This window comes from Lates calcarifer, unplaced genomic scaffold (genome assembly GCF_001640805.2).
Source record: "Lates calcarifer isolate ASB-BC8 unplaced genomic scaffold, TLL_Latcal_v3 _unitig_1034_quiver_1184, whole genome shotgun sequence".
NCBI lineage: Eukaryota > Metazoa > Chordata > Actinopteri > Centropomidae > Lates > Lates calcarifer.
The window spans coordinates 1-22,279 of NW_026115243.1; the positions used below are offsets into that span (position 1 = coordinate 1).

A 22,279-nucleotide genomic window follows, 5' to 3' on the forward strand; every position below is an offset into this window, starting at 1 on the left:
CACCATTTACTCAGTGCAAAAGACAGAAATGCATGCACTCACACAACAAGCTACAACAGTGACTCTGTGCTTAGTCATGCTCAAGGCAGCATTTTTATTGAGCCCAGGAGAAGAGTAGGAAACTCAGAGGAAGCTCAGAAACAAAGCTGCTGTCTACATTCAATGTTCAGGTGACATTTCTAGAGGGGGAGTTGTGGGAAAAGGAAAGTCTGAATGACTCTACAGCTGGTATTCTGGCTGCTGCAGATACTACCACTGCCACTATAACTCATGCTCCTTCAAGAGCAAGTTCTGCCTCGGCTGCTACTGTCACTAATATCCACCTGTTGCTGCTATGTCAGAAAACAAAATGGCACTCAGTGTACCACTGCTACCAGTGGGTGCCTGCACCTGAGGATTAATTTGAGGATAAAGCACCCAGAAAGCTTGATGATGATGACTTCTCATATAATGTTGTATAACAGTGATGAAGTTCAACAGAAGCTCACTAACAATGGCAGCACCTTAACTTCACTGTGAGTCATTACACACCGACAGTGAGTCAGTACTGAGACAGAGCTGCAAATAACCAAGCTTATTTTAGCCCTGATAAGCCCTATATTCACTGATGTTTTAGTCTAGTTTTGTTGTTTTAGCCCTGATTTGCTCTAATATTGACTCATATTTTATCTCTTTAATCTTTTTACCCCTTATTTAAGGCTGGTTTTCACTGGTTTTAAGCCCTGTTTTAATTTTCATTTTAACAATTCTGCCTCTGTCTCATGTCATTTTTCCATTAAGCCACTAGATGTCCCCTACTCTCCTTCCTGTCCCAGTCACATGACTCCTCACACCTACCTACACACCTGTGTGTTTTCCTGGTTTCCTGCTATCATTGTGTGTTTTCTCCTGTTGTGTGATTCCCTGCATACCTGCCGGCCATCTTGTCCACCTATCTGCCTGTAAGCCCTTGACTTATTAAATATCCCAGTGTTTTAGTCCTTTTCCAGTACGTTATTCACTCTTGTTTCAGTGCAGTGTTTGCTGGTGTTCAGCCCAGTATTCATTGGTTTGTGTTTTGGCCCAGTTCTCAGTGTTTCTGTCCATTATTCACTCTGGTTTGGTTGAATGTTGATATTTATTGGTGTTTTTGTTGTTGTAGTCCAATATTCACAACTATTTAACCTTTCAGCTCTTATTCACTAATGTTTTAGCTCAGGTTTGGTCCAATATTTACGGGTTTTAACCCTGTTTCAGTAACATTTTTTGTCTTGTTTTAGTCCTGGCTTTTTCCATTATTGGCTGGTATCTTAGCCTTGTTTCTGTCTAGTACTGGACTGGTATTTTAGCCCTGTTGCAGACCACTGTTTGCTGGTGTTTTGGTCTTTATGTACACTGATGTGTCTTTTTTTCTTTATTTTTTGTTTTTAGATGTGATGTGCACATCTCTTAACTGATGGCATCTACTGGTTTTTGTCAACACAAGTGCTCAGGTAAGATTTTTTGTCTGTTATGAACTGACCGTCTGCTTTGAGGAATATGAACAGAATCTTTTATGCTGCACAGGTTAATTTTGTGGGTATTTCCTACTGTGGTGAAGGTAGAATAGACAGTATTTCATGACTGCAGACATTTATGCTCATTTCCTCGTCGTTTGACATAAAAGTGCCAGTGACCATCTGAGAAACCTTTGTACAAAGGTATAAGACCATCACACATGCAGGCTCTTGTGCTGGTCATTCCCTCTCGGTCTCTCTGTGTTCTTGTTAAATGTTACTTATGAGTCAATGTTCTCTCTTAATTAGCCTCTCTTGTCTGACTTCCTTACAAGGTCAGTGTTGTGAATATTTTAGATGCGTATTCTTTTTGTCCAATTTTCTCTTCTCTGATCAGTAAAGTGCATGAAGTACAGATAAGAAATAAATGAGACAGATTAAATAAGAAAACATTAAAAGGTGCTGGAAAGTAATAAAAATGGAAAACAATAGCAGAAACACTATTTTAATAATGTTTCATTCCTGGCGCTCTGGACTGGTTGAAAAAGATGCTGGTGGAAATAAGTTTCAGTACAATCAAAATGATTAATGTTGCTCCCTAAAAAACAGACAAAAAGAGGAGAAACAGAAACAAACTGCTTCTATATCAGAGAGAGAAATCAGCTTTATTTTCAGGAGGGTGACTTCTGCCCTCTGTCATCTTTGTGTTCTGTGAGCCACAGTGTGAGAAGTCCAAAAACGCAACTTTCACAGAGACTAAAATAATAAAACCACAGCACCACAGCTGCAAAAGGCTGCTTGCTAGTTAGTTTTCCAATCATCCAGTACTTATTGGAGTGTGTGTTTGTCATATTAGCTACAGTGTCCTGCTTGGGACAGTTGTTGCATTCATGTCTGAATATTTGAAAATTCAAATTTAGAAAAAGTGAGAGGAAGTGAAGCATAAGGTGCTTATGGCCCAATTTCATTTTGGAGTGAGTTTGTGAACCTTGAAGGGCATGTAAGGACAATGTGATACACAAAGTGATGTGCTGACACAGACGTGACAGAAGGGGAGATGACATTTGACACACACATAATAACCACATTTGGAATCTAACTATAGGGAATTTTCCGTCTCTTACATAAGACCTGCTAGATTTTATACTTTGATTTGGCCACATTTCTCTGTAGTGATGCACGTTTTAGGAAAAATTAGTTAGCAAGTGTGTTTATATGTGTGTTGCACTAATCAATATTTTTAAAATAAAAATGAATCAAATGACTACTGTGTCTCAAATTGGATATTTCGGTTAGTACATTTCCATGCAGTACAATGTGTACAGAGTATACAACAGGGTAATGTTGTCTCAGATCAAACACAGCCATTGTGCAGTCATTGGAAATGATGATCCAAACATATATGACTGTGATTGTCACCTGCCAATATATCTGCCACATGCTTTTATTAACTTTACTGCAGTCCCCCTTAGCTCTACAGAGCATTTTAGCATCTTTCAGCGCATTATTTTTGTTTTACAATGTGCTTTATCTAGATAGAACTGTTGTCAGACAAAACGCTCTGATAAACTCACTGTAAGCAGCCTGCCCAGTACCAAGCTTTATTCATATATTAATAGAATACAGATTTAAAACTGACAATTCAACAGTTTAATGTGAAGACAATTTAGTCAAACAATCCCATTTGTGATTAGATGACATCAGAATTTAATATGTAAAACAGAAAATACTCTGCCGCCACCACCACAACCAAACCTCAGATAAGTGGAAGAACATGGTTATATAGATGGATATTCTACAATACAAATGTTTTTGTGCTGTTATCATATGAAGAGGACTCATTATCAAACAGTCAACGAGACATTTGGGAACAAGAATCTTAAACCGTTCATCGTTTCACATTTTCATGTCAGGCGTCACCAGCCAGTACAAAGAGAGAGAGAACAAGAGCACAGAGTGAGGTGAAGTGAGAGAAGTGGATCACTTTTTCACCACCGTCAAATACGCTGTCACCGCCCTTATCATCACTAGTGGTGGTGGCAATGGTATTAGTGGCTGTGGTGGTGGTAGCAGTTGTGTCGGTGTTAGTGGCTGTAGTGATGGTGTTAGTGGCTGTAGTGGTGGTAGCAGTTGTGTCAGTGTTAGTGGCTGTGGTGGTGGTAGCAGTTGTGTCGGTGTTAGTGGCTGTGGTGGTGGTGGTTGTGATGGGTGGTGATGTTGGACAGGTATAGTTTAGGTCGCTGTCAACTCCAGGGGAGGTGTAGATAACAAAGCCTGGTCTGTTGCTGCTGGTGACGTTGCTGATCCATTCCTCATACTGGGACACACGGGTGTAAATACCAGGAAAGTTAGGGATGACACAGCTGATTTCTACAGACAAAATTCCAACCTGGACCCAGCTATCATTAATTTTGATCACCAGTGGTCCCCCTGGGACAGTCTGTGGAAAAAAAGTAATGATATTTGTTTAGACAGCCAGAGGTTATCATTTAGAGCTGCCTCATAAGCGTCCACCCTGCTGACACACAAATCCACTTGTTAAAGTTTGGAAATAAACATATAGAACATTATTTTAATTTTGAGCACTAGTGGTAGGTAATGATGTTTTGAATGGCCAAACTTGACAATAGTTTCAGGGAGACAAAAGCCCCTTTTACTCAGACATCATCTCATATTAATGTTAAGAAACCCTTGATCACGCCACCTTTGCTTGTTTACCCTGAACCAAACTGCATATTTTAAATTAGAAAATGTAAAATTTTATTGGGGGAGGACCCCCAAACACCCCACCAAATGCGTGCACCTAAGTCTTCCACCAATTAAAGGAAAACCCTTCTATTCTGCTTATATCTACCTTACTTTCTCTCACCTTTGTTAGGATACATTTCTCCCCTGGCAGTCAACAAAACATTACAAATACACAAAACACACAAATAGCAGTGGTTACCTGACATCCATTAGGTTTGGCTACAGCACAGATGATGCTCTCTGTGATTGTAGTCTTGTAGTAGCATCTGCACTGATTGTTTCCCACTATTGATGTGTTGACCTGCTGTAGGATGTTTGTGGAAGTACCTGGAGAGATTTTAAAGATGAGAATAATTAATTTAAGTAATTAAGATTAATGTATAAAATAAAGAATAAAACAAAGCCAGTTTAACAGATCACAACTGTAGGCACCATGGCACATTTAAGTTCTTGTAATGAAAAACAAACTGCAATATTTCTCCTTAATTGTACAATATATGAACTTACCGTAGGGCCAACCAGTGATCCAGGTGTTAGTCCCAGTGTGGAAAGTGCTGTTTTCTGAGGCCAAGCATACTGGTCTTATGTAGTCAGTAAAATTCACAGAGGCCGACAGCTTCAGCAGAGCGATGTCGTTCTTTAAAAAGCTGTATAAAGGGTGGCGAACCGTCTCAGCAACTCCCCGTGACACTTCATTGTTGTTTGGAGCTGACTGGTTGTGGCGGCCCAGATGAACTGTTAAGTTCCGAGCCCTCGAGGACAAAAAATGAAAGAGTAATTTTTTTGGTTTCTACTGTTGATAATGAGCCTAGTATCAACTGAATACCAGTGAATTTAAGTGGTAATACTGTAGGCCCAATTTACAGCCTTTATTTTTCTGTACTTTTTTTTTCAAACGTTTTGCTTTTTTATTTTTTAGCTAGCTTTCTCTACTGCTTGTAGCTTTTGCCAGTGAAGTTCGGTGACCTTTCAACTTGGTTCAACAATTTAGGAAATACATACTGGCAACAGTAATGAGTTATAGTCCAGCACATTTTCCACAAAATGTTAAATTATTCCCGCAGGATATGGTCTGTCTATATGGACTGTATGCTGGCTGAGATATGATCACAATGTGAAAACTTGCATATTATGTATCATTGCCACCAAGGTCCAGATCTTGCACTCAGTTAATCTGTTTCTTACCAAATAAATTTAAATCAGTAGATTGTGTTTGATTAAAACTGGATCTTCTTGTCTTTTCCGGTTGTGCATGTTAGTGCTGTGCACTGCTTTTGGTTGTAGATACATAAACATACTGTACTGGTGTGTCACAGTTGGAATGTGGATGGTGGAGCTGCTTGCTGTGCACAGGAGCCATAATTATTAGCTACAACTATGTTGACAGGTCACCTGAAGAAACGTGTTGGATGGGTTTTGTCAAATACATCAAAAGTGCGTTTTCACTTCCTTGAGAAAAGAATTGAAAGAGACAACACTGCTGGCCTGTATATGTGAATTAGATTTTCTCAAAGGAAAAATGTTCTTACTTCAATAAAACCCAGATGATTCTTTACTAAGATAAAGCAATCATCTATATACCAGTCTGTGTTACTCTAGCATGTCCTGCTGCCAACAAACCAAAGTTTATAAACGACATCTTACTACAGTAAGTCCTCACCCTGTTATGCAGTAAGCAGCTGTCAGCACCCACTGGTCGTTAATCAGTGACCCCACACAGATGTATTTACCATCTTCTCTCAATTCGGCCTGCCAGGGCCAACTTCCTGGGGAGGCATCTCCACCTCCCACAATTCCAGTGTTTTTGGGAGCTTTGCCGCAGTCTGACAGAAGAGACGAGATGAGAATTAAACATTATATGGGACTTCAGTTACACAGTGGCTCTGTCAGTGCCTATTGAAATGAAAAAAAAAAAAAAGTCCATGTTCACATGGGGTTATTATTATTTATTGTTGCCACAAATGATCACTAAACCAGCTGATTATTGCTTTGTTCATCTGGAAGCTGATCTATAAACATGAAATATATTAGGTCAGTTCTGTTTATATGATACATTCTCTATAGATGCCTGAGGGAAACAAAACCTGAAACTTGAAGAGATTGTAACGTTTGGATGCTTACCCTGTGACTGACAACCTGAAGTTTAGAACAGAGAGAAAAATATGTTAAGCAAACACAGACAGAATATGTTTGATAAATTCAAAATTGTTCCCAGCAAATGTACAAAAGAACTAAGGTCCAATGAGAATGTAGCACAGTTACACAGAGGAACACTCAGAGAAAATGCAAATACAATGGGAAAAAACTTTTCTCCAACATGAACAAGTGTAAAATTTTAACACTGTAGCTCAGTCGACAAAATACTAATGACATTTGAAGCATTTGGTCAGACTTTATGAACATTACCATATAATGACCCAAAGGATGTTCATATTTTCCTAATACTGAATGTTCCAAAGAAAACAGGCATTGTTTTGATGTCTCATAAGGTTATGTAAAGGGTTGATGGGGAACGATTTAACTGTGGTGTAATATATTTATATGCCAATTGGGCCCTTTCACAGTAACTAGATGGATAAATTTTACCAAGTTTATTTACTTTTACTCGTGCAGTTGTCAACCCAAATGCAGACAAGTCAGAGAACTGTCTTGTTCTCCTTCCTTTCTTGACATGAGCCAAATAATGAGAAAAATCTGCAACAGTCTAAAGAAAAACCATCTTTCTTACCTTTGGATAAGAGAATGATCACCACAGTGAAGCCACACAGAAACTGGTGGAGAGCCATGTTAACAGTGACTCCTTCACTTTGTCCTCAGAGTATTAAATGTATATCACCCACAGTTACATACCATCTATCAATCCATACGTCACTGAACTCTTCACATGACATTAATACAATTCTTCATGAGCTTCTTTTAGGGACATGCATGCAGTCAAACATGTTTTTCTTGATACCTGTGGTCTTCTGAAGCATCCGTGTAGTTGCACAACAATAAGGTATGGCAGTTTATTAGGTAACTATAGCCAACACTAATGCACTTTTATACAACAGTCCTGCAGTAAGTGAATGTTAAGTGAAATTTTCCCCCACCAGCAGTAACTGAATCAGTTTTCATTACTTTTCAAAGACTGAAAAGACAGCTGCTTATCAAGTTGCTTCGCTCTTGTACAGTGGGTACCAGTAGCAACATCATGGCCTTTGGATAGATATTGGTTTTATGAGCTTCACATCCTAAACTAAAACACAACTTTGGTGATGTAACCATGTAACCACAAATGCAGATGATGGTATTGTGGTAAATGCTAAATCATAGTGTAACAGAATCACTAGCAGGGAGGACTTGTGTTGTCAGTGAACTGAACTGTGAGTTAACAGTCATGATCTGCTCCTGTGCAACTTTCTGGACTTTAGATTCTCTCTGAGAATGAACCACTGAGGTTTGAGCTCCAGGTGACTTATGTTGTGTTTGTATGGGAAACAATGGACTGTATAGACTATGATCCAAGTTTGAACAACTCTGAGGGGTGGAGAAACAATATTGCAACACATTTTCCTCTGCTGGGTTTGTTTTATGTGATTGACAGTCAGAAATGTTTGTTAAATGTTTCTTGCTCTGCAGCATGTGGAGACTTAAAGTAAGCAGTGGTGCATGTTGTGTTTTAGAGTTTATAGAGTGTGTCCAGTGTGGTTGGACCCCGTAACTTTGAATTCTTATACTGAGAAAGTTCACTGTTAGAAATGTGACACCAATCTCATCAATAAAAGGTGACTTTACCGGTTAGCATTAAATTTGCGCCAGTGATGTTTCCTCCTTCCTCAGCCACCATTTTCATTTTTCACTGCGTAGCCAAGATGGGGACCATTGAGGGGAAGAAGCGCCTATTGTTCCACACTGCAATATTCTGGCATTTATAGTGAACTGCATGTTGCCATACTTATCAGTATGAATGTACTTGTGCACTCAGCATAGCGTGAGTATGAAATAATGTGAATTGAGACCAAAAACACTCAGATGCACACACTGTTAGCAGCCTGCCCAGTACCAAACTTTATACATATATTGATATAATACAAATTTAAAACTGACAATTCAACACAGTTTTTTATTTGAAGTCAAGTTAGTCAAACAATCCCATTTGTAATTAAGTTAGATCACAATTTATTAGAAAAACAGAAAATACTCTGCTACAACTTAATTTCAGATAAGTGGAAGAAAATGGTTGGATGGATGGACAGACTCTACAATGAAAATGTTTTTGTGCTGTTATCATACAGAGAGGACTCATTATCAAACAGTCAACTGAGACATTTGGGAACAAGAATTTTAAACCGTTCGTTTCACATTTTCATTTTAGGCATCACCAGCCAGTACAAAGAGAGAGAGAATAAGAGCACAGAGTGAGGTGAAGTGAGAGAAGTGGATCACATTTTCACCACCGTCAAATACACTGTCACCGCCCTTATTGTCACTAGTGGTGGTGGTGATGGCGGTAGTTGTGGCTGTATTGGTGAGAGTGGTGTCGGTGATAGTAGTATTGGCTGCGTTGGTGGTAGTGGTGGTCTCAGTGGTAGTGGCTGTGTTGGTGGGAGCAGTTGTGTAGGTGGTAGTGGTGGTTGTAGCAGGTGGTGATGTTGAACAGGTGAAGTTTAGGTCGCTGTCAACTCCAGGGGACTTGAACGTAACAAAGCCAGCTCTGTTGGTGCCAATGTTTTTTCTGATCCATTCCTCGTACTTGGACACACGGGTGTAAACTCCAGGAATATTAGGCACGGCGCAGCCTTCACCAAAACTCACAACTCCACTCTGGACCCAACTGTCATCAAGTTTGGTCACCAGTGGTCCCCCTGAGTCTCCCTGTGGAAAGAAGTTGTTGAGACAGACAGAGGTTATCATTTAGAGCTGCCTCAGAAGCATCCACCCTGCTGATGCATGAATCCTGTAATGCTGTTTGGTAACACTCGTCAAAGTTTCATGTCATTCGAACGTAGTAAGTACAATTGTTCATGGTGTTACGTTGCTGCTTGAAATTTTTGCAGAGGTAAAAGGTCTTGCAAGGAAAAAGTAACAGATACATGGAATAAACACATCCAAAAACAATATTTTCAGTGACAAAATAACTGGGACAAACCATGAGAGGTTTTCTAATTTGGTTATGTAGCAGTAGGCAAACTACACCAAATGTACTGATGCACTGATAAAACTAGATTTCAAACAAATTACAAGTTACAGATTACAGTTTGAGTATTTGCAAAATTTTACAACTTTTACACGGAGATCATATTTTATTAGTGTTAAGACCGTTGTACCTTTTACACAGAACAGTGAGATGGAAAAAAGTGCAAGATACCCACCTTGAACAGGCTGTATAAAAGGGGTTACGGACACACTGGTAGAAATGTGCATGACTTCCAGGTCCATGTAATTCCATGTAATTTTGCACGTTTTAGGAATGTTAAGTATGATTTTTATTGTTGTTCTTTTTGCAACAGATAAACATGTAAAATCTGTCTTGTAGCTGAAACTGGAAAGGGAAGTACATTTTTTCAGGATGCTCCTCTGTGTATATCTTAACCTGCTTTCTCTTACCTCTCCGTTAGGATACTTTTGTCCCCCTGGTGGTCAACAAACATTACAAATACACAAAATACACAAATACACAAGTAGTGTTGGTCACCTGGCATGAATCTTTGCCTCCAGCTTTGAGCCCAGCACAGATCATGCTCTCTGTGATGAAATATTTCTTGTGATAGCACTGGCACTCGTTGTTTCCCACTATTGGTACTTTAACCTCCTGTAGGATGTCTGGGAAAGTGGAACCTAGTTGGAGAGATTTCAAAGATATGATTAATCAATTCAGTTAATTAAAATTAGATTATTGTTTAGAATAAAACAATAATCAAACCAGCATTTGACCTGACTCAAGCCCCTTTAACAGATCACATCTGAAGGTGTTGTGGCACTTAGAAATACTTTTTATGAAAAACAAACTGCAAAGTTTCTCTTTGTACAATCTGTGAACTTACCATCAGGCAAAGTAACACCCCAACCAGTGACCCAGCTGTTAGTCCCAGTGTGGAAAGTGCTGTTTGCTGAGGCCAAGCATACTGGTCTTATGTAGTCAGTAAAATTCACAGAGGCCGACAGCTTCAGCAAAGCTATGTCGTTGTTGTTGCTCAGGAAGTCATATAAAGGGTGGAGAATGATCTTAGTGACTCCTCGTGACACTTCATTGTTGTTTGGACCTGACTGGCTGTGGCGGCCCAGATAAACTGTTACACTTGGAGACCTTGAAGACAAAATAAAATACCATAGATGAGTAGCCTTTATTTTTCCTTATTTCTGGCAAACTGTTTTCTCTTTTTACATTTTAGCTAGCCTATTGCCAACAACCCAAAAACACACAGTTTGTAAAGGAGAACTTGCTAGAGTAAGTCCTCACCCTCTTACACAGTGAGCAGCTGTCAGCACCCACTGGTTGTTAATCAGTGACCCCCCACAGAAGTGCTCATTGTCTTCAATCAAAGTGACCTGCCAGGGCCAACTTCCTGGGGGCGCATCCTGACCTCCAACGATTCTGGTATTTGTGGGAGCTTTGCCGCAATCTGACAGAAGAGACAAGAGTTAAACATGGTTCTTACACCTCAGTTAGACAATAGGTATGTCAGTGTGTTTGAAAATGATCCTTTTCTTTTTTTTTACCACCCATATAGTCAGGGTATGGTTAAGTTTATGCCACTAAAAACAAACTACATTAATTACTGTGTGGACAGTGTTACCAGCACAAGACTGATCCGTGTATTCCCCAACCAGAAACTGTGAATGATGCATGATGTGCGGAATTTAATCAAAGCTTGTGATACAGCCGCTTACAGCACAGCTAGGAGGGAGTTAAAGAGGGGTATCAGACATGCCAAATTCAACTTCACCCAGTGAGTCGGTTCCCACTTCACCAACTCATCCAACCCGTCAGGTATGGGACAGAGTCCGTGTGCTTACGGATTACAAAGGAACAACATCTTCCCCCAACAGCAGCACTGCTCTGGCTGAGGACTTGAACCTGTTCTACACCTGGTTCAACAGGAACAACACAGACCAGGTGATGCAGCCCTTTCCCACTAACGACCCTGCCCCCATCCTGAGCCCCCATGAAGTCCAATGCTGCCTTCGGAGGATCAACCCCAGTAAAGCGCCTGACCCTGATGGAGTCCTGGGCCGAGTACTCAGAGGCTGCGCTGACGAACTCACAGACGTGTTCACTCACATCTTCAACCTCTATATAGACCTCTATAGACCTGTGGCACTCATCCCTCTACCTGCCAAATGCCTGGAGAGACTGGTGTTGAGACACATCAGGAGGATCACACCAGCCTCATTCGACCCACATCAATTCGCCTATAGGGAGAACAGATCAACAGAGGATACCACATCTCTTGTTTTGCACACCGTGTTGGGGAACCTTGAGCACAGGAGTGCATATGCAAGGATGCTTTTCATTGACTATAGCTACGCCTTCAATACAATCCTCCCAAATAAACTCACACTCAGGAACTACAGGACCTTGGTCTCACTTACCCACTCTGTAACTGGGTTTTGGACTTCTTGACCACACGCACTCAATGTGTAAGACTGGGCAAATATGTCTATGTTATTGCAGTAAATCAACACTGTCACTAAGGCGGCAAGAAGGTTCTAAAGACTCTAAATTGCCCGTAGGTGTGAATGTGAGTGTGATTGGTTGTTTGTCTGTATGTGTTGGTCCTGCGATTGACTAGTGATCCGTACAGGGTGTACCCCTCCTCTCGCCCATTGACAGCTGGGATAGGCTCCAGCCCCCCTGTGACCCTTAACGGATAAGCAGTATAGATAACGGATGGATGGATGATTTACAAGCATGAAATGTATAAGGTCAATGCTGTTTATATAATCCATTTCTATAGATGACTGAAGGAAACAAAACCTGAAACTTGAAGAGACTGTAAAGTTGCACTTGGATGCTTACCCTGTGACTGACAACCTGGAATTTAGAACACAGAGAAAAATAAATTAAGTAAACACAGACAGAATATGCTTAATAAGTTTTTAAATTGTCCTAGTATTTCTTCAATGACACATCTGCACTTCAAACTCTGACTCAAATTCACATCACATCACCTGATGATTTATTTTTGACATTACTGTTACATCTTCTTTTTCAAAATATTTACTGCTCAAAATTGTTCTCAGCAAATGCACAAAAGAAATGAGGTCCAGTGAGCATTCCTCAGTGTAACTGTCCAGTGTATCACAGTTATACAGAGGGACACTCAGAGAAAATCCAAATACAAGCACTCTATAGTAATACTTAAGTCACTGTTTTAATGACAATATAATATCAGTCACTCTGCTTTCACTTAGTAAATATTTGATGAAATATTTGCTCTGTAATTTTAAGGGCAAATTACTTTTTGTACTTTTACTTGAGCAGTTGTCAACCCAAATGCAGACAAGTCAGAGAACTGTCTTGTTCTCCTTCCTCTCTCGATATGAGCTAAATAATGAGAAAAATCTGCAACATCAAACAACAACAAAACATCTTTTTTACCTTTGGATAAGAGAATGATCACCACAGTGAAGCCACACAGAAACTGACAGAGCGCCATGTTAACAGTGACTCCTTTACTTTCTTCTCAACAGTAAATGCATCATACTTACGTTCAGCTCCACCCACAGTGTCATTCCATCTATCAAACCATCCTCATACTTTCATACCTGCTCACAGAATGTACCTAAAGTTTTTAGGTAAGTTCCTTGTGAGTTTCCTATCGAGACTGTGCATCAAGTCAAACATGTTTTTCTTGATGCTTGTGGTTTTTCGCAGCTTGGACATAGCTGTGCACTAATAAGGTGCACCCACACTAATCAAACACTAAAGCAGTCTTATACAACAGTCCTGCAACATGTGACTGTTAAATAACATGAAGTGAAATTTCTCACACAAGCATGTAACAGAATCAGTTCTCACTACTTCCCAAAGACAGGAAAGATGACAGCTAATCATGTTGCTTCACTCATGTACAGTGAGTACCATTAGCAACTTCATGGCCTTTGGATAGATATTGGTTTTAAGAGATCCTATGTATCTTCGTGATTACATCATGAAATTTGGCATTGTCATTTAACAGCTGATTGCTGTTTAAGGTAAAATAGTTACACTAAGGCTTAAAGTGCAAAAACACAACTGACCTGTAAGTTCAGTCTGCACCTGGACTCTGGATTTCCTTTTTTGTTTTGTAATGAGTTTTCTTTGTCAGTCTTGTCTGAGAATGAACCGCAGAGGTTTGAGCTCCAGGTGACTCATGTTGTCTTTGTATGAGAAACAAATGAGTGTATAGACTATGATCCAAGTTTGAACAACTCTTGAGGGGTGGAGAAATAATACGTCAGCAGCTTTTTTCTTCTGCTAAGTTATAGGTAACTTATCACACTGTTTTTAATACCTGCACTTGGTATGTGATTGACAGAAACCCAGTTTTGCAGTTGCCAACCAGCAGTTGCCAACCAGCAGCGCTCAATGGTGTTTTCTCTTATTTTGGCTGATCAGCTCTTCCCAGGACTGTGGTTGGCCTGAAATCACGCTCTAATTTAATAGTGTGAGAAATCTATGCTCTACTGTAGTACCTTTGAACTTTCCGTTTGTTTTTACGCTGTGCTTTTCCATTGCCCACATTTTCATTTTCCACTACATACGCAAGATGGCGACCATTGAGGGGAAGAATTGTCCATCGTTTGTTGCCATACTTGTCAGTGTTAATGTTCTTATGCACTCAAAACAGTAAGTGTGAGTATGAAATAATGTGAATTGAGACATAAAAGCACAGATAAACTCACTGTAAGCAGCCTGCCCAGTACCAAACTTTATTCATATATTAATGGAATACAGATTTATAAATGACAATTCAACAGTTTTATGTGAAGATGAATTAGTCAAACACTCCCATTTGTGATTAGATTACATTACGATTTAATTATAAAAACAGAAAATACTGCCACCACAACCAAACCTCAGAAGTGGAAGAACATGGTTAGATGGATGAATATTCCACAATAAAAATGTTTTTGTGCTGTTATCATATGAAGAGGACTCATTATCAAACAGGAACAAGAATCTTAAACCGTTCATTGTTTCACATTTTCATGTCAGGCGTCACCAGCCAGTACAAAGAGAGAGAGAACGAGAACACAGAGTGAGGTGAAGTGAGAGAAGTGGATCACATTTTCACCACTGTCAAATACACTGTCACCATCCTTATCATCACTAGTGGTGGTGGCAATGGTATTAGTGGCTGTAGTGGTGGGTGGTGATGTTGAACAGGTATAGTTTAGGTCACTGTCAACTCCAGGGGAGGTGTAGGTAACAAAGCCTGGTCTGTTACTGCCGGTGATGTTGCTGATCCATTCCTCGTACTCAGACACACGGGCGTAACCTGAAGGAAAGTTGGGCTGGGCACAGCCTTCATAAGTAAAACTTGCAATTCCACCCTGGACCCAGCTATCATCAAGTTTGGTCACCATTGGTCCCCCTGAGTCTCCCTGTGGAAATAAATTAATGATATTTGTTGAGACAGACAGAGGTTATCGTTTAGAGCTGCCTCAGAAGCATCCACCCTGTTGACGCTGTCTGGTAAGAGCTTAGGTATGAGCTTAGTGTGTAGGTTTTCTACTTTAGTGAATGTAGGATGGACTGATGCACTGACTGACTCCCCACCAAATATGTGCACCTGAGTCTTCCACAGATTTAGGGAGAACCCTGCTATTCATATCTTTCCCTGCTTTCTCTTAACGCTGTTAGGATACATTTCTTCCTTGACAGTCAACAAAGCATTACAAATACACAAATAGTGGTGGTTACCTGACATGCACCTTTCCCTCCGGCTTTGGGCCCAAGACAGATCACGTTCTTCGTGATGATAGTCCCGTAGTAACATTGGCACTCATTGTTTCCCACTACAGGTACTTCTACCTCCTGTAGGATGTCTGGGAAAGTGGTACCTAATTGGGGAGATTTCACATACATAAATGAATTCAATTAATTGAGATAAATGTACAAAATAAAACAGCAATAACAAAATCAGCATTTGACTTAAAGGCAGAGCAAGATGGCGGACTCGAGTGTGTCCACTTTTTTAAAGTTTAAACAAGTGTAATATAAAACGTCATCAAAGGAACAATGTTCACACAAACACAGCTTCTACAACACAGTGGAGTAAAAACTAGTGTGGTTTAGTTTTTCCAGAACAGTGAGCGAAGACAGGCCTGTAGATTTGTGTCTTAGCTAACAAGGGAGGTAGCTGGCATAGCACTTCAAATTATGCATCAGTCCCACAGTGATAGTAACTGTTTTCCAGATCTTTGTGTCTATAAAAGCCTTTGCAAACAGTGTATGGACAAACTTGACAATACAGAGCAAACGATGGAGCACTTAGGTTGGTTGTTATGTCCGTTTCCTCTTGGGGTATTTGTCTGTCATTACCCCATCTCTGTTCTGTGGTGTTCTGCTCCCACTGCCCCCTTGATACCCTCCCACCTCCTGAGCATGAGCACAAATGCCATGATTGGCTGGAATCATTCATTTATATCCCAATTCTAGAGCCAGGGCTGTGTAGAGACACTAGAGGTTTTTTCAAAACACACCCAGAAGGGGCAGCTAGTGGACAGCATTAAATGACTGCATTTTTCTCTTTGTACAATCTGTGAACTTACCATTAGACTTGGTATCACCCCAACCAGTGATCCAGCTGTTAGTCCCAGTGTGGAAAGTGCTGTCTGCTGAGGCCAAGCATACTGGTCTTATGTAGTCAGTGAAATTCACAGGGGCCGCCAGCTCCAGCAGAGCGATGTCGTTTTCTGGGAACTTGTACGATTGGTGGATGATGATCTGAGTAACTTCCCGTGACACTTCATTGTTGTTTGGACCTGACTGGCTGTGGCGGCCCAGATGAACTGTCAAGTTCATATCCCTTGAAGACAAAAAATGATATAATAAAGTTTTTGGTTTCTAATGTTGATAGTGAGTTTTTTTTATCAACTGAATACTTGTCATAGGCCAAGAAAATAAATACCATGGATGGACAGCCTTAACTTTTTTCAACCTTTTCCCCCAAACTTTTTGCTCTTTTTTTTACTTTTTAGCTAGCCCATTGGAAACAAATCAAAAACATAACGTTTAAGAAGGAGAACTTGCTACAGTAGGTCCTTACCATGTCACACAGTGAGCAGCTGTCAGCACCCACTGGTTGTTAATCAGTGACCCTCCACAGAAGTGCTGATCGTTGTGAGTCAAAGAGGCCTGCCACGGCCAATATCCTGGCGGTGCATCCGCACCTCCCACGATTCTGGTGTTTGTGGGAGCTTTGCCACATTCTGACAGAAGAGACGAGATGAAAGTTAAACATGGAGTATGTATAACAGGTTCTCACACCTCAGTCACACAGTAGATCCATCACTGCCTTTGGAAATGATCCATTATTTTGTGTTTTTACCTCCCATATAGTTAAGTATGGTTAAGTTGATTGCTTACCCTGTGACTGACAACCTGGAATTTGGAACAGAGAGAAAAACCAGTTGAGCAAAAACAGACAGACAGAATATGTCAAAGTTTAACAGATTGTCTCAATATTTTTCAAATGACACATCTGCACCTCAGCCAAACTCTGACTCAAATTCACATCTAATTTAGATGACCTGATGATTTATTTTTAACAATTGTTGTTCTCAGCAATTGCACAAAAGAACTGAGGTGCAGTGAGCATTCCTCAGTGTAACTGTCCAGTGTAGCACAGTTACACAGAGGAACACTGAGAAAATCCAAGTGCAAAAAATTTGCTTCAGGATGAACAAGTTTAACACAAACATTTTCTTAATTTACACAGTTGCCTTGAGTCTGATGAAATTTTCCAACATTTGGTCAGAATTTCTAAACATTACCATAAAAGCAACAATGATCAAAAAGATGTTGATGTAAAAACTCTGAATTATTCAGTTCTGTACTCTACTGATGTTCTACTTTAATGTGAAAATGTACTGAAATTATCACTGTCGTCCTTTAATTTGCTGTCCTTTAATGTTTAGAATAGAGAAGGAGAAAAAAACTTTTTTTATTTTAGCAGCAAAATTAAAGATCCACCTATAATTCTACTACTTTGACCCACTGGAGGATTTTCCACTTTGTGTTTATGCTTTGATCCTCTTTCCCCATTGGACCCTTTTAATCATTTTGAACATCCCTGAACTGCAGAGTGAGTGGCTGCTGCAATGTATTCATACACCACTCAGGCCCTTTAACAGTAACCAGATGGATAAATGCTACCAAAAGTATTTTTCAACAGTCTTGTTCTCCTTCCTCTCTTGATATGAGCCAAATAATGAGAAAAATCTGTAACACTGTAAAGAAAAACCATCTTTCTTACCTTTGGATAAGAGAATGATCACCACAGTGAAGCCACACAGAAACTGACAGAGAGCCATGTTAACAGTGACTCCCTCACTTTGGCCTCAACATTAAATACAGTATATCACCTTCACATTCAGCTCCACCCACAATGTCATATATCCTCCATCAAGCCATCCTCACCATTCACTGACCTCTGCATGTGGAATTACAAGCTATTCAAGAGCTTTGTGCTGTGAACAAGCATCAAGTCAAGCACGTTTTTCTTGATGCGAGTGGTTTTCTGCAGCTTGGATGTGGCTGCGCACCAATTAGATGACACGTTTTCTTTGTATGAGAATTAGCCTAAATGTTTTTATATCCCATGCTTGCTGCATTGTTGACTTTGTAGTTGCCAAACAGCAGTCAAATGTTTCTGTAAAAAAGTAAAAGTTTCAGTAAAAAGTGACCATTGTGGAAATGTCATCAGTTAGTGTGGGATTGCAGGAGTTGTTGTTTTCATTGTTAAACAACTACTGCTTGTTATTTGTAAGTTAGCATTAAATTGGCGCCAATGATGTTTCCTTTTTCCTCGGCCACCATTTTCATTTTCCACTGTGTGGAAGAAGTGTCTATCATTCTACACTCCACTTTTGACCATTTTGAGTGCAACATCCCAGCATTGTACTTGTGCACTCAACATAGGAAGTGTGAGTATAAAATTATGTGAATTGAGACAAAAAAAGCACAGGAACTGCCCAGTACCAAACTTTATTCATATATTAATAGATGACAGATTTAAAACTGATAAATCAACAGTTTTATTAGTCAAACAATCCCATTTGTGATTAGATGACATCAAAATTTTATTAGAAAGACAGAAAATACTCTGCTGCCACCACAACTTAACCTCAGATAAGTGGGAGAAAATGGTTGGATGGATGAATATTCTACAATACAAATGTTTTTGTGCTGTTATCATATGAAGGACTCATTATCGAACAGTGAACAAGACATCTGGGAACAGGAATCTTAAACCGTTCATCATTCAACATCGTTTCACATTTTCATGTCAGGCGTCACCACCCAGTACAAAGAGAGAGAGAACAAGAGCACAGAGTGAGGTGAAGTGAGAGAAGTGGATCACTTTTTCACCACCGTCAAATACACTGTCACCATCCTTATCGTCACTAGTGGTGGTGTTGGTGTTATTGGCTGTGGTTGTGATGGGTGGTGATGTTGGACAGGTATAGTTTAGGTCACTGTCAACTCCAGGGGAGGTGTAGGTAACAAAGCCTGGTCTGTTGCTGCCGGTAACGTTGCTGATCCATTCCTCGTAGTAGGACACACGGGTGAAACCAGTAGTACCCAATGCACAGCCTCGATGAAAACTTGCAGCTCCAATCTGGACCCAGCTGTCATTGACTTTGATCACCAGTGGCGCCCCTGAGTCTCCCTGTGGAAAGAAAGCAATGATAGTTGTTGACATAGATAGATAGTTATCATTTAGATCTGCCTCAGTAGTGTCCACCCTGACACATTAATCCTGCACTGTTGTTTGGTGACGCTTGTTAAAGTCTGAACACCTTGGAAATGAACATTATTTGTGGGAGGTATACTTATTTATGTCTCACCATGAGCTTGGTGAAATAAATTGACGTTAATCATGTACATTCAATCTGTGGATAGCTCTGTGATAGCACAAACACTTAGCCTGACATCAAAAGGGGGGGAGGAGTTTTTAGGTCATACATTTATATGGACACAAGGTGTAGCTTGTTAGCTACCAAGCTAACCACCAATAGATTCAAGGATGTAGATACTTTTTGGCCAAAGATACAGTGTGTCACTGTTAGCATTAGGAGTGTTAGTCAGAAAAATACTTCACTACAATCATTAAATGTTTTATGTTAAATACACCCATGCAATGAAATGACTTTGGAGTTGCTTTGAATGCACCTTTACACAGTGGAACAGAACTTCCTCTGATCTGAAACCACAGAATTGATCTTTTTGTCTTGTCAGTTAATCAGTCATGTGTGGTGTAAAAAAAATAAAATAAAATGATGACAGAAGACGTTCATTGAGGATAATTTCTCCATACATAAAATGACACAAAGCCTAGTTAAACAAAGCACTAAATCTTACTCTGCTTTCTCTCATTGTTAGGATACATTTCTCCCCTGGCAGTCAACAAAACATTGCAAATACACAAATAGCAGTGGTTACCAGGCATGGAGCTATCCCTCCGGCTTTGGGTCCAGCACAGATCATCCCCTCTGTGATGAAAGGCCCATAGTCGCATCCACACTCATTGTTTCCCACTATTTGTACTCTAACCTCCTGTAGGATGTCTGGGAAACCAGTACCTAATTGGAGAGATTTCAACAGTAGGATTAATTGATTTAAATATTTATAAGATTAACATACGAAACAACAGTAACAAAACCAGCATTTGATTTGCCTCAAGCCATTTCGTGGCATATTGAAGTACCTGTCATGAAAAACAAACTGCAAAGTTTCTCTTTGTACAATCTGTGAACTTACCATTAGGCAAAGTAACACCCCAACCAGTGACCCAGCTGTTAGTCCCAGTGTGGAAAGTGCTGTCTGCGGAGGCCAAGCATACTGGTCTTATGTAGTCAGTAAAATTCACAGAGGCCGACAGCTCCAGCAGAGCGATGTCGTTGAATATGAAGCCGAATGAAGGGTGGAGAATGATCTGAGAGACACCCAGTGACACTTCATCGTTGCTTGGACCTGACTGGCTGTGGCGGCCCAGAATGACCGTTATGTTTGGAGACCTTGAAGACCAAGAAATGATTTTTTGGTTACTGTTGTTGATAGTGAGCTTTGTATGCCAGGTAATTTAATTAACTGTTAATACTGTAACTGTTATTCACACACTTGCTTTCCTTTTAGTTTTTAGCTAGCCTGGTGCCAACGAACCAGAAACATAAAGTTTAAGAAGGAGAACTTGCTACAGTAAGTCCTCACCCTGTTACGCAGTGAGCAGCTGTCAGCACCCACTGGTCGTTAATCAGTGACCCCCCACAGAGGTCTCCATTGTCTTTGTTCAAAATGACCTGCCAGGGCCAACTTCCTGGGGGCGCATTCTGACCTCCCACAATTCTGGTGTTTGTGGGAGCTTTGCCACATTCTGACAAAAGAGACGAGAATTAAACATGGAGTATATGGAACATGTTCTTACACCTCAGCTAGACAATAGGTCTGTCAGTGGCTTTGGAAGTGATCAGTTTCTTTGTTTTACCATCCATATGGTCAAGATTGCTACACATGATAGACCAGCTGATTTTTGCTTTGTTGTTTTGGAAGCTGATTTATAAACGTGGAAACTTATGAGGTCAGTATTATTTATATAATTATCCATCTTCTATAGATGACTGAAGGAAACAAAACTTGAGATTGTAAAGTTGCACTTGGATGCTTACCCTGTGACTGACAACCTGGAACGTAGAACGGAGAGAAAAAACATTAAGCAACATAGACATACTGTTGGTTTAATTGTCTCAATAGCTTTTAAATGACTTAAATCTGCACCCCAGCCAAACACTGACTAAAATTCACATCTGATTTGAATTTTCTTTTGACGTTACTGTTACATCTTTACCTCAGCATGCCACAGCACAATAATTAACTGTCCAAAATTGTTCTCAACAAATACACAAAAGAAGTCAACTCCAGTGAGCATGTAGCACAGTTACATAGAGGAACACTAGGACTAAATGCAAATACAACTGGAAAAAATTTGCACGAACATGTTTAACATTGTAACACTAGAGTTCTCTTAATTGTTCTCCTAATTAAAGGAAATTAAACCAACAGATTAGTTGGTGTAATGTATTCATACACCATTCAGGCCCTTTAACAGTAAACAGATGGATAAATGTTACCAAGTCACAGAACAGTCTTGTTCTCCTTCCTTTCTTGATATGAGCCAAATAATGAGAAAAATCTGTAACACTGTAAAGAAAACCATCTTTCTTACCTTTGGATAAGAGAATGATCACCACAGTGAAGCCACACAGAAACTGGTGGAGAGCCATGTTAACAGTGACTCCTTCACTTTGTCCTCACAGCATTTAATATATTTCACTTATGCTCAGCTCCACCCACAGTTTGACACCATCTATCAATCCATCCTCATACTTTAACTGAACTTCACCACATTATTAAAATAAGTTCCTCATGAGATTCTGAGAACACACATTTAGTGAAATGCGTTTCTCTTGATCCTGCTTATCTGGTTGCTTCACTCTTGTACAGTGGATACCATTAGCAACTTTGTATAGATATTGGTTTGGAGACTTTCATGTCATGTACTAAAACAAAACTTGAAGCTGAACATGAATCCTGTAGTGGGAATTTTGCTATTGCAGTAAATTGTAATTCAACACTGTCACCAAGGCGGTCAATAACTCTGAGGACCACCTCCAAGGTGACAGTCGCACCAAGGGTTAAATACCTGGGCCCTTCCAACCAACTTCAACACACTGAAAATGAACCACAGAGGTTTGAGCTCCAGGTGACTCGTGTTTTTTTTTAAATAGGCATCTTATCTTACTTGTTTATTACCAGCACTTTCTACACTGCAGTTAAATGTTTCTAGCTCCGCAGCATGTGCAGA

General features: G+C 40.0%; 2 protein-coding genes across 2 annotated transcripts; both read right to left on the minus strand.

The window, feature by feature from the left end:
* Positions 1–3,045: 3,045 nt before the first annotated feature.
* LOC108885822 (chymotrypsinogen A) lies at positions 3,046–7,104 on the minus strand. The gene is made up of 6 exons (XM_018680307.2): positions 6,952–7,104; positions 6,345–6,359; positions 5,884–6,046; positions 4,731–4,975; positions 4,423–4,550; positions 3,046–3,915 (listed from the first exon to the last, which is right to left on the minus strand). Exons 1-6 carry the CDS (start codon positions 7,007–7,009, stop codon positions 3,385–3,387), a joined length of 1,140 nt encoding a protein of 379 aa, XP_018535823.1. The 5' UTR covers positions 7,010–7,104; the 3' UTR covers positions 3,046–3,384.
* Positions 7,105–8,337: 1,233 nt separating this feature from the next.
* LOC108885823 (transmembrane protease serine 9) lies at positions 8,338–21,781 on the minus strand. Its single transcript, XM_051067028.1, has 19 exons — positions 21,641–21,781; positions 21,084–21,098; positions 20,629–20,791; positions 20,179–20,435; positions 19,861–20,000; positions 18,710–19,087; positions 17,836–17,848; positions 17,672–17,755; positions 16,783–16,797; positions 16,463–16,625; positions 15,966–16,222; positions 15,115–15,254; positions 14,414–14,795; positions 12,808–12,894; positions 12,226–12,240; positions 10,666–10,828; positions 10,250–10,512; positions 9,901–10,043; positions 8,338–9,080 (listed from the first exon to the last, which is right to left on the minus strand). Exons 1-19 carry the CDS (start codon positions 21,696–21,698, stop codon positions 8,577–8,579), a joined length of 3,240 nt encoding a protein of 1,079 aa, XP_050922985.1. The 5' UTR covers positions 21,699–21,781; the 3' UTR covers positions 8,338–8,576.
* Between the last annotated feature and the right edge of the window lie 498 nt (positions 21,782–22,279).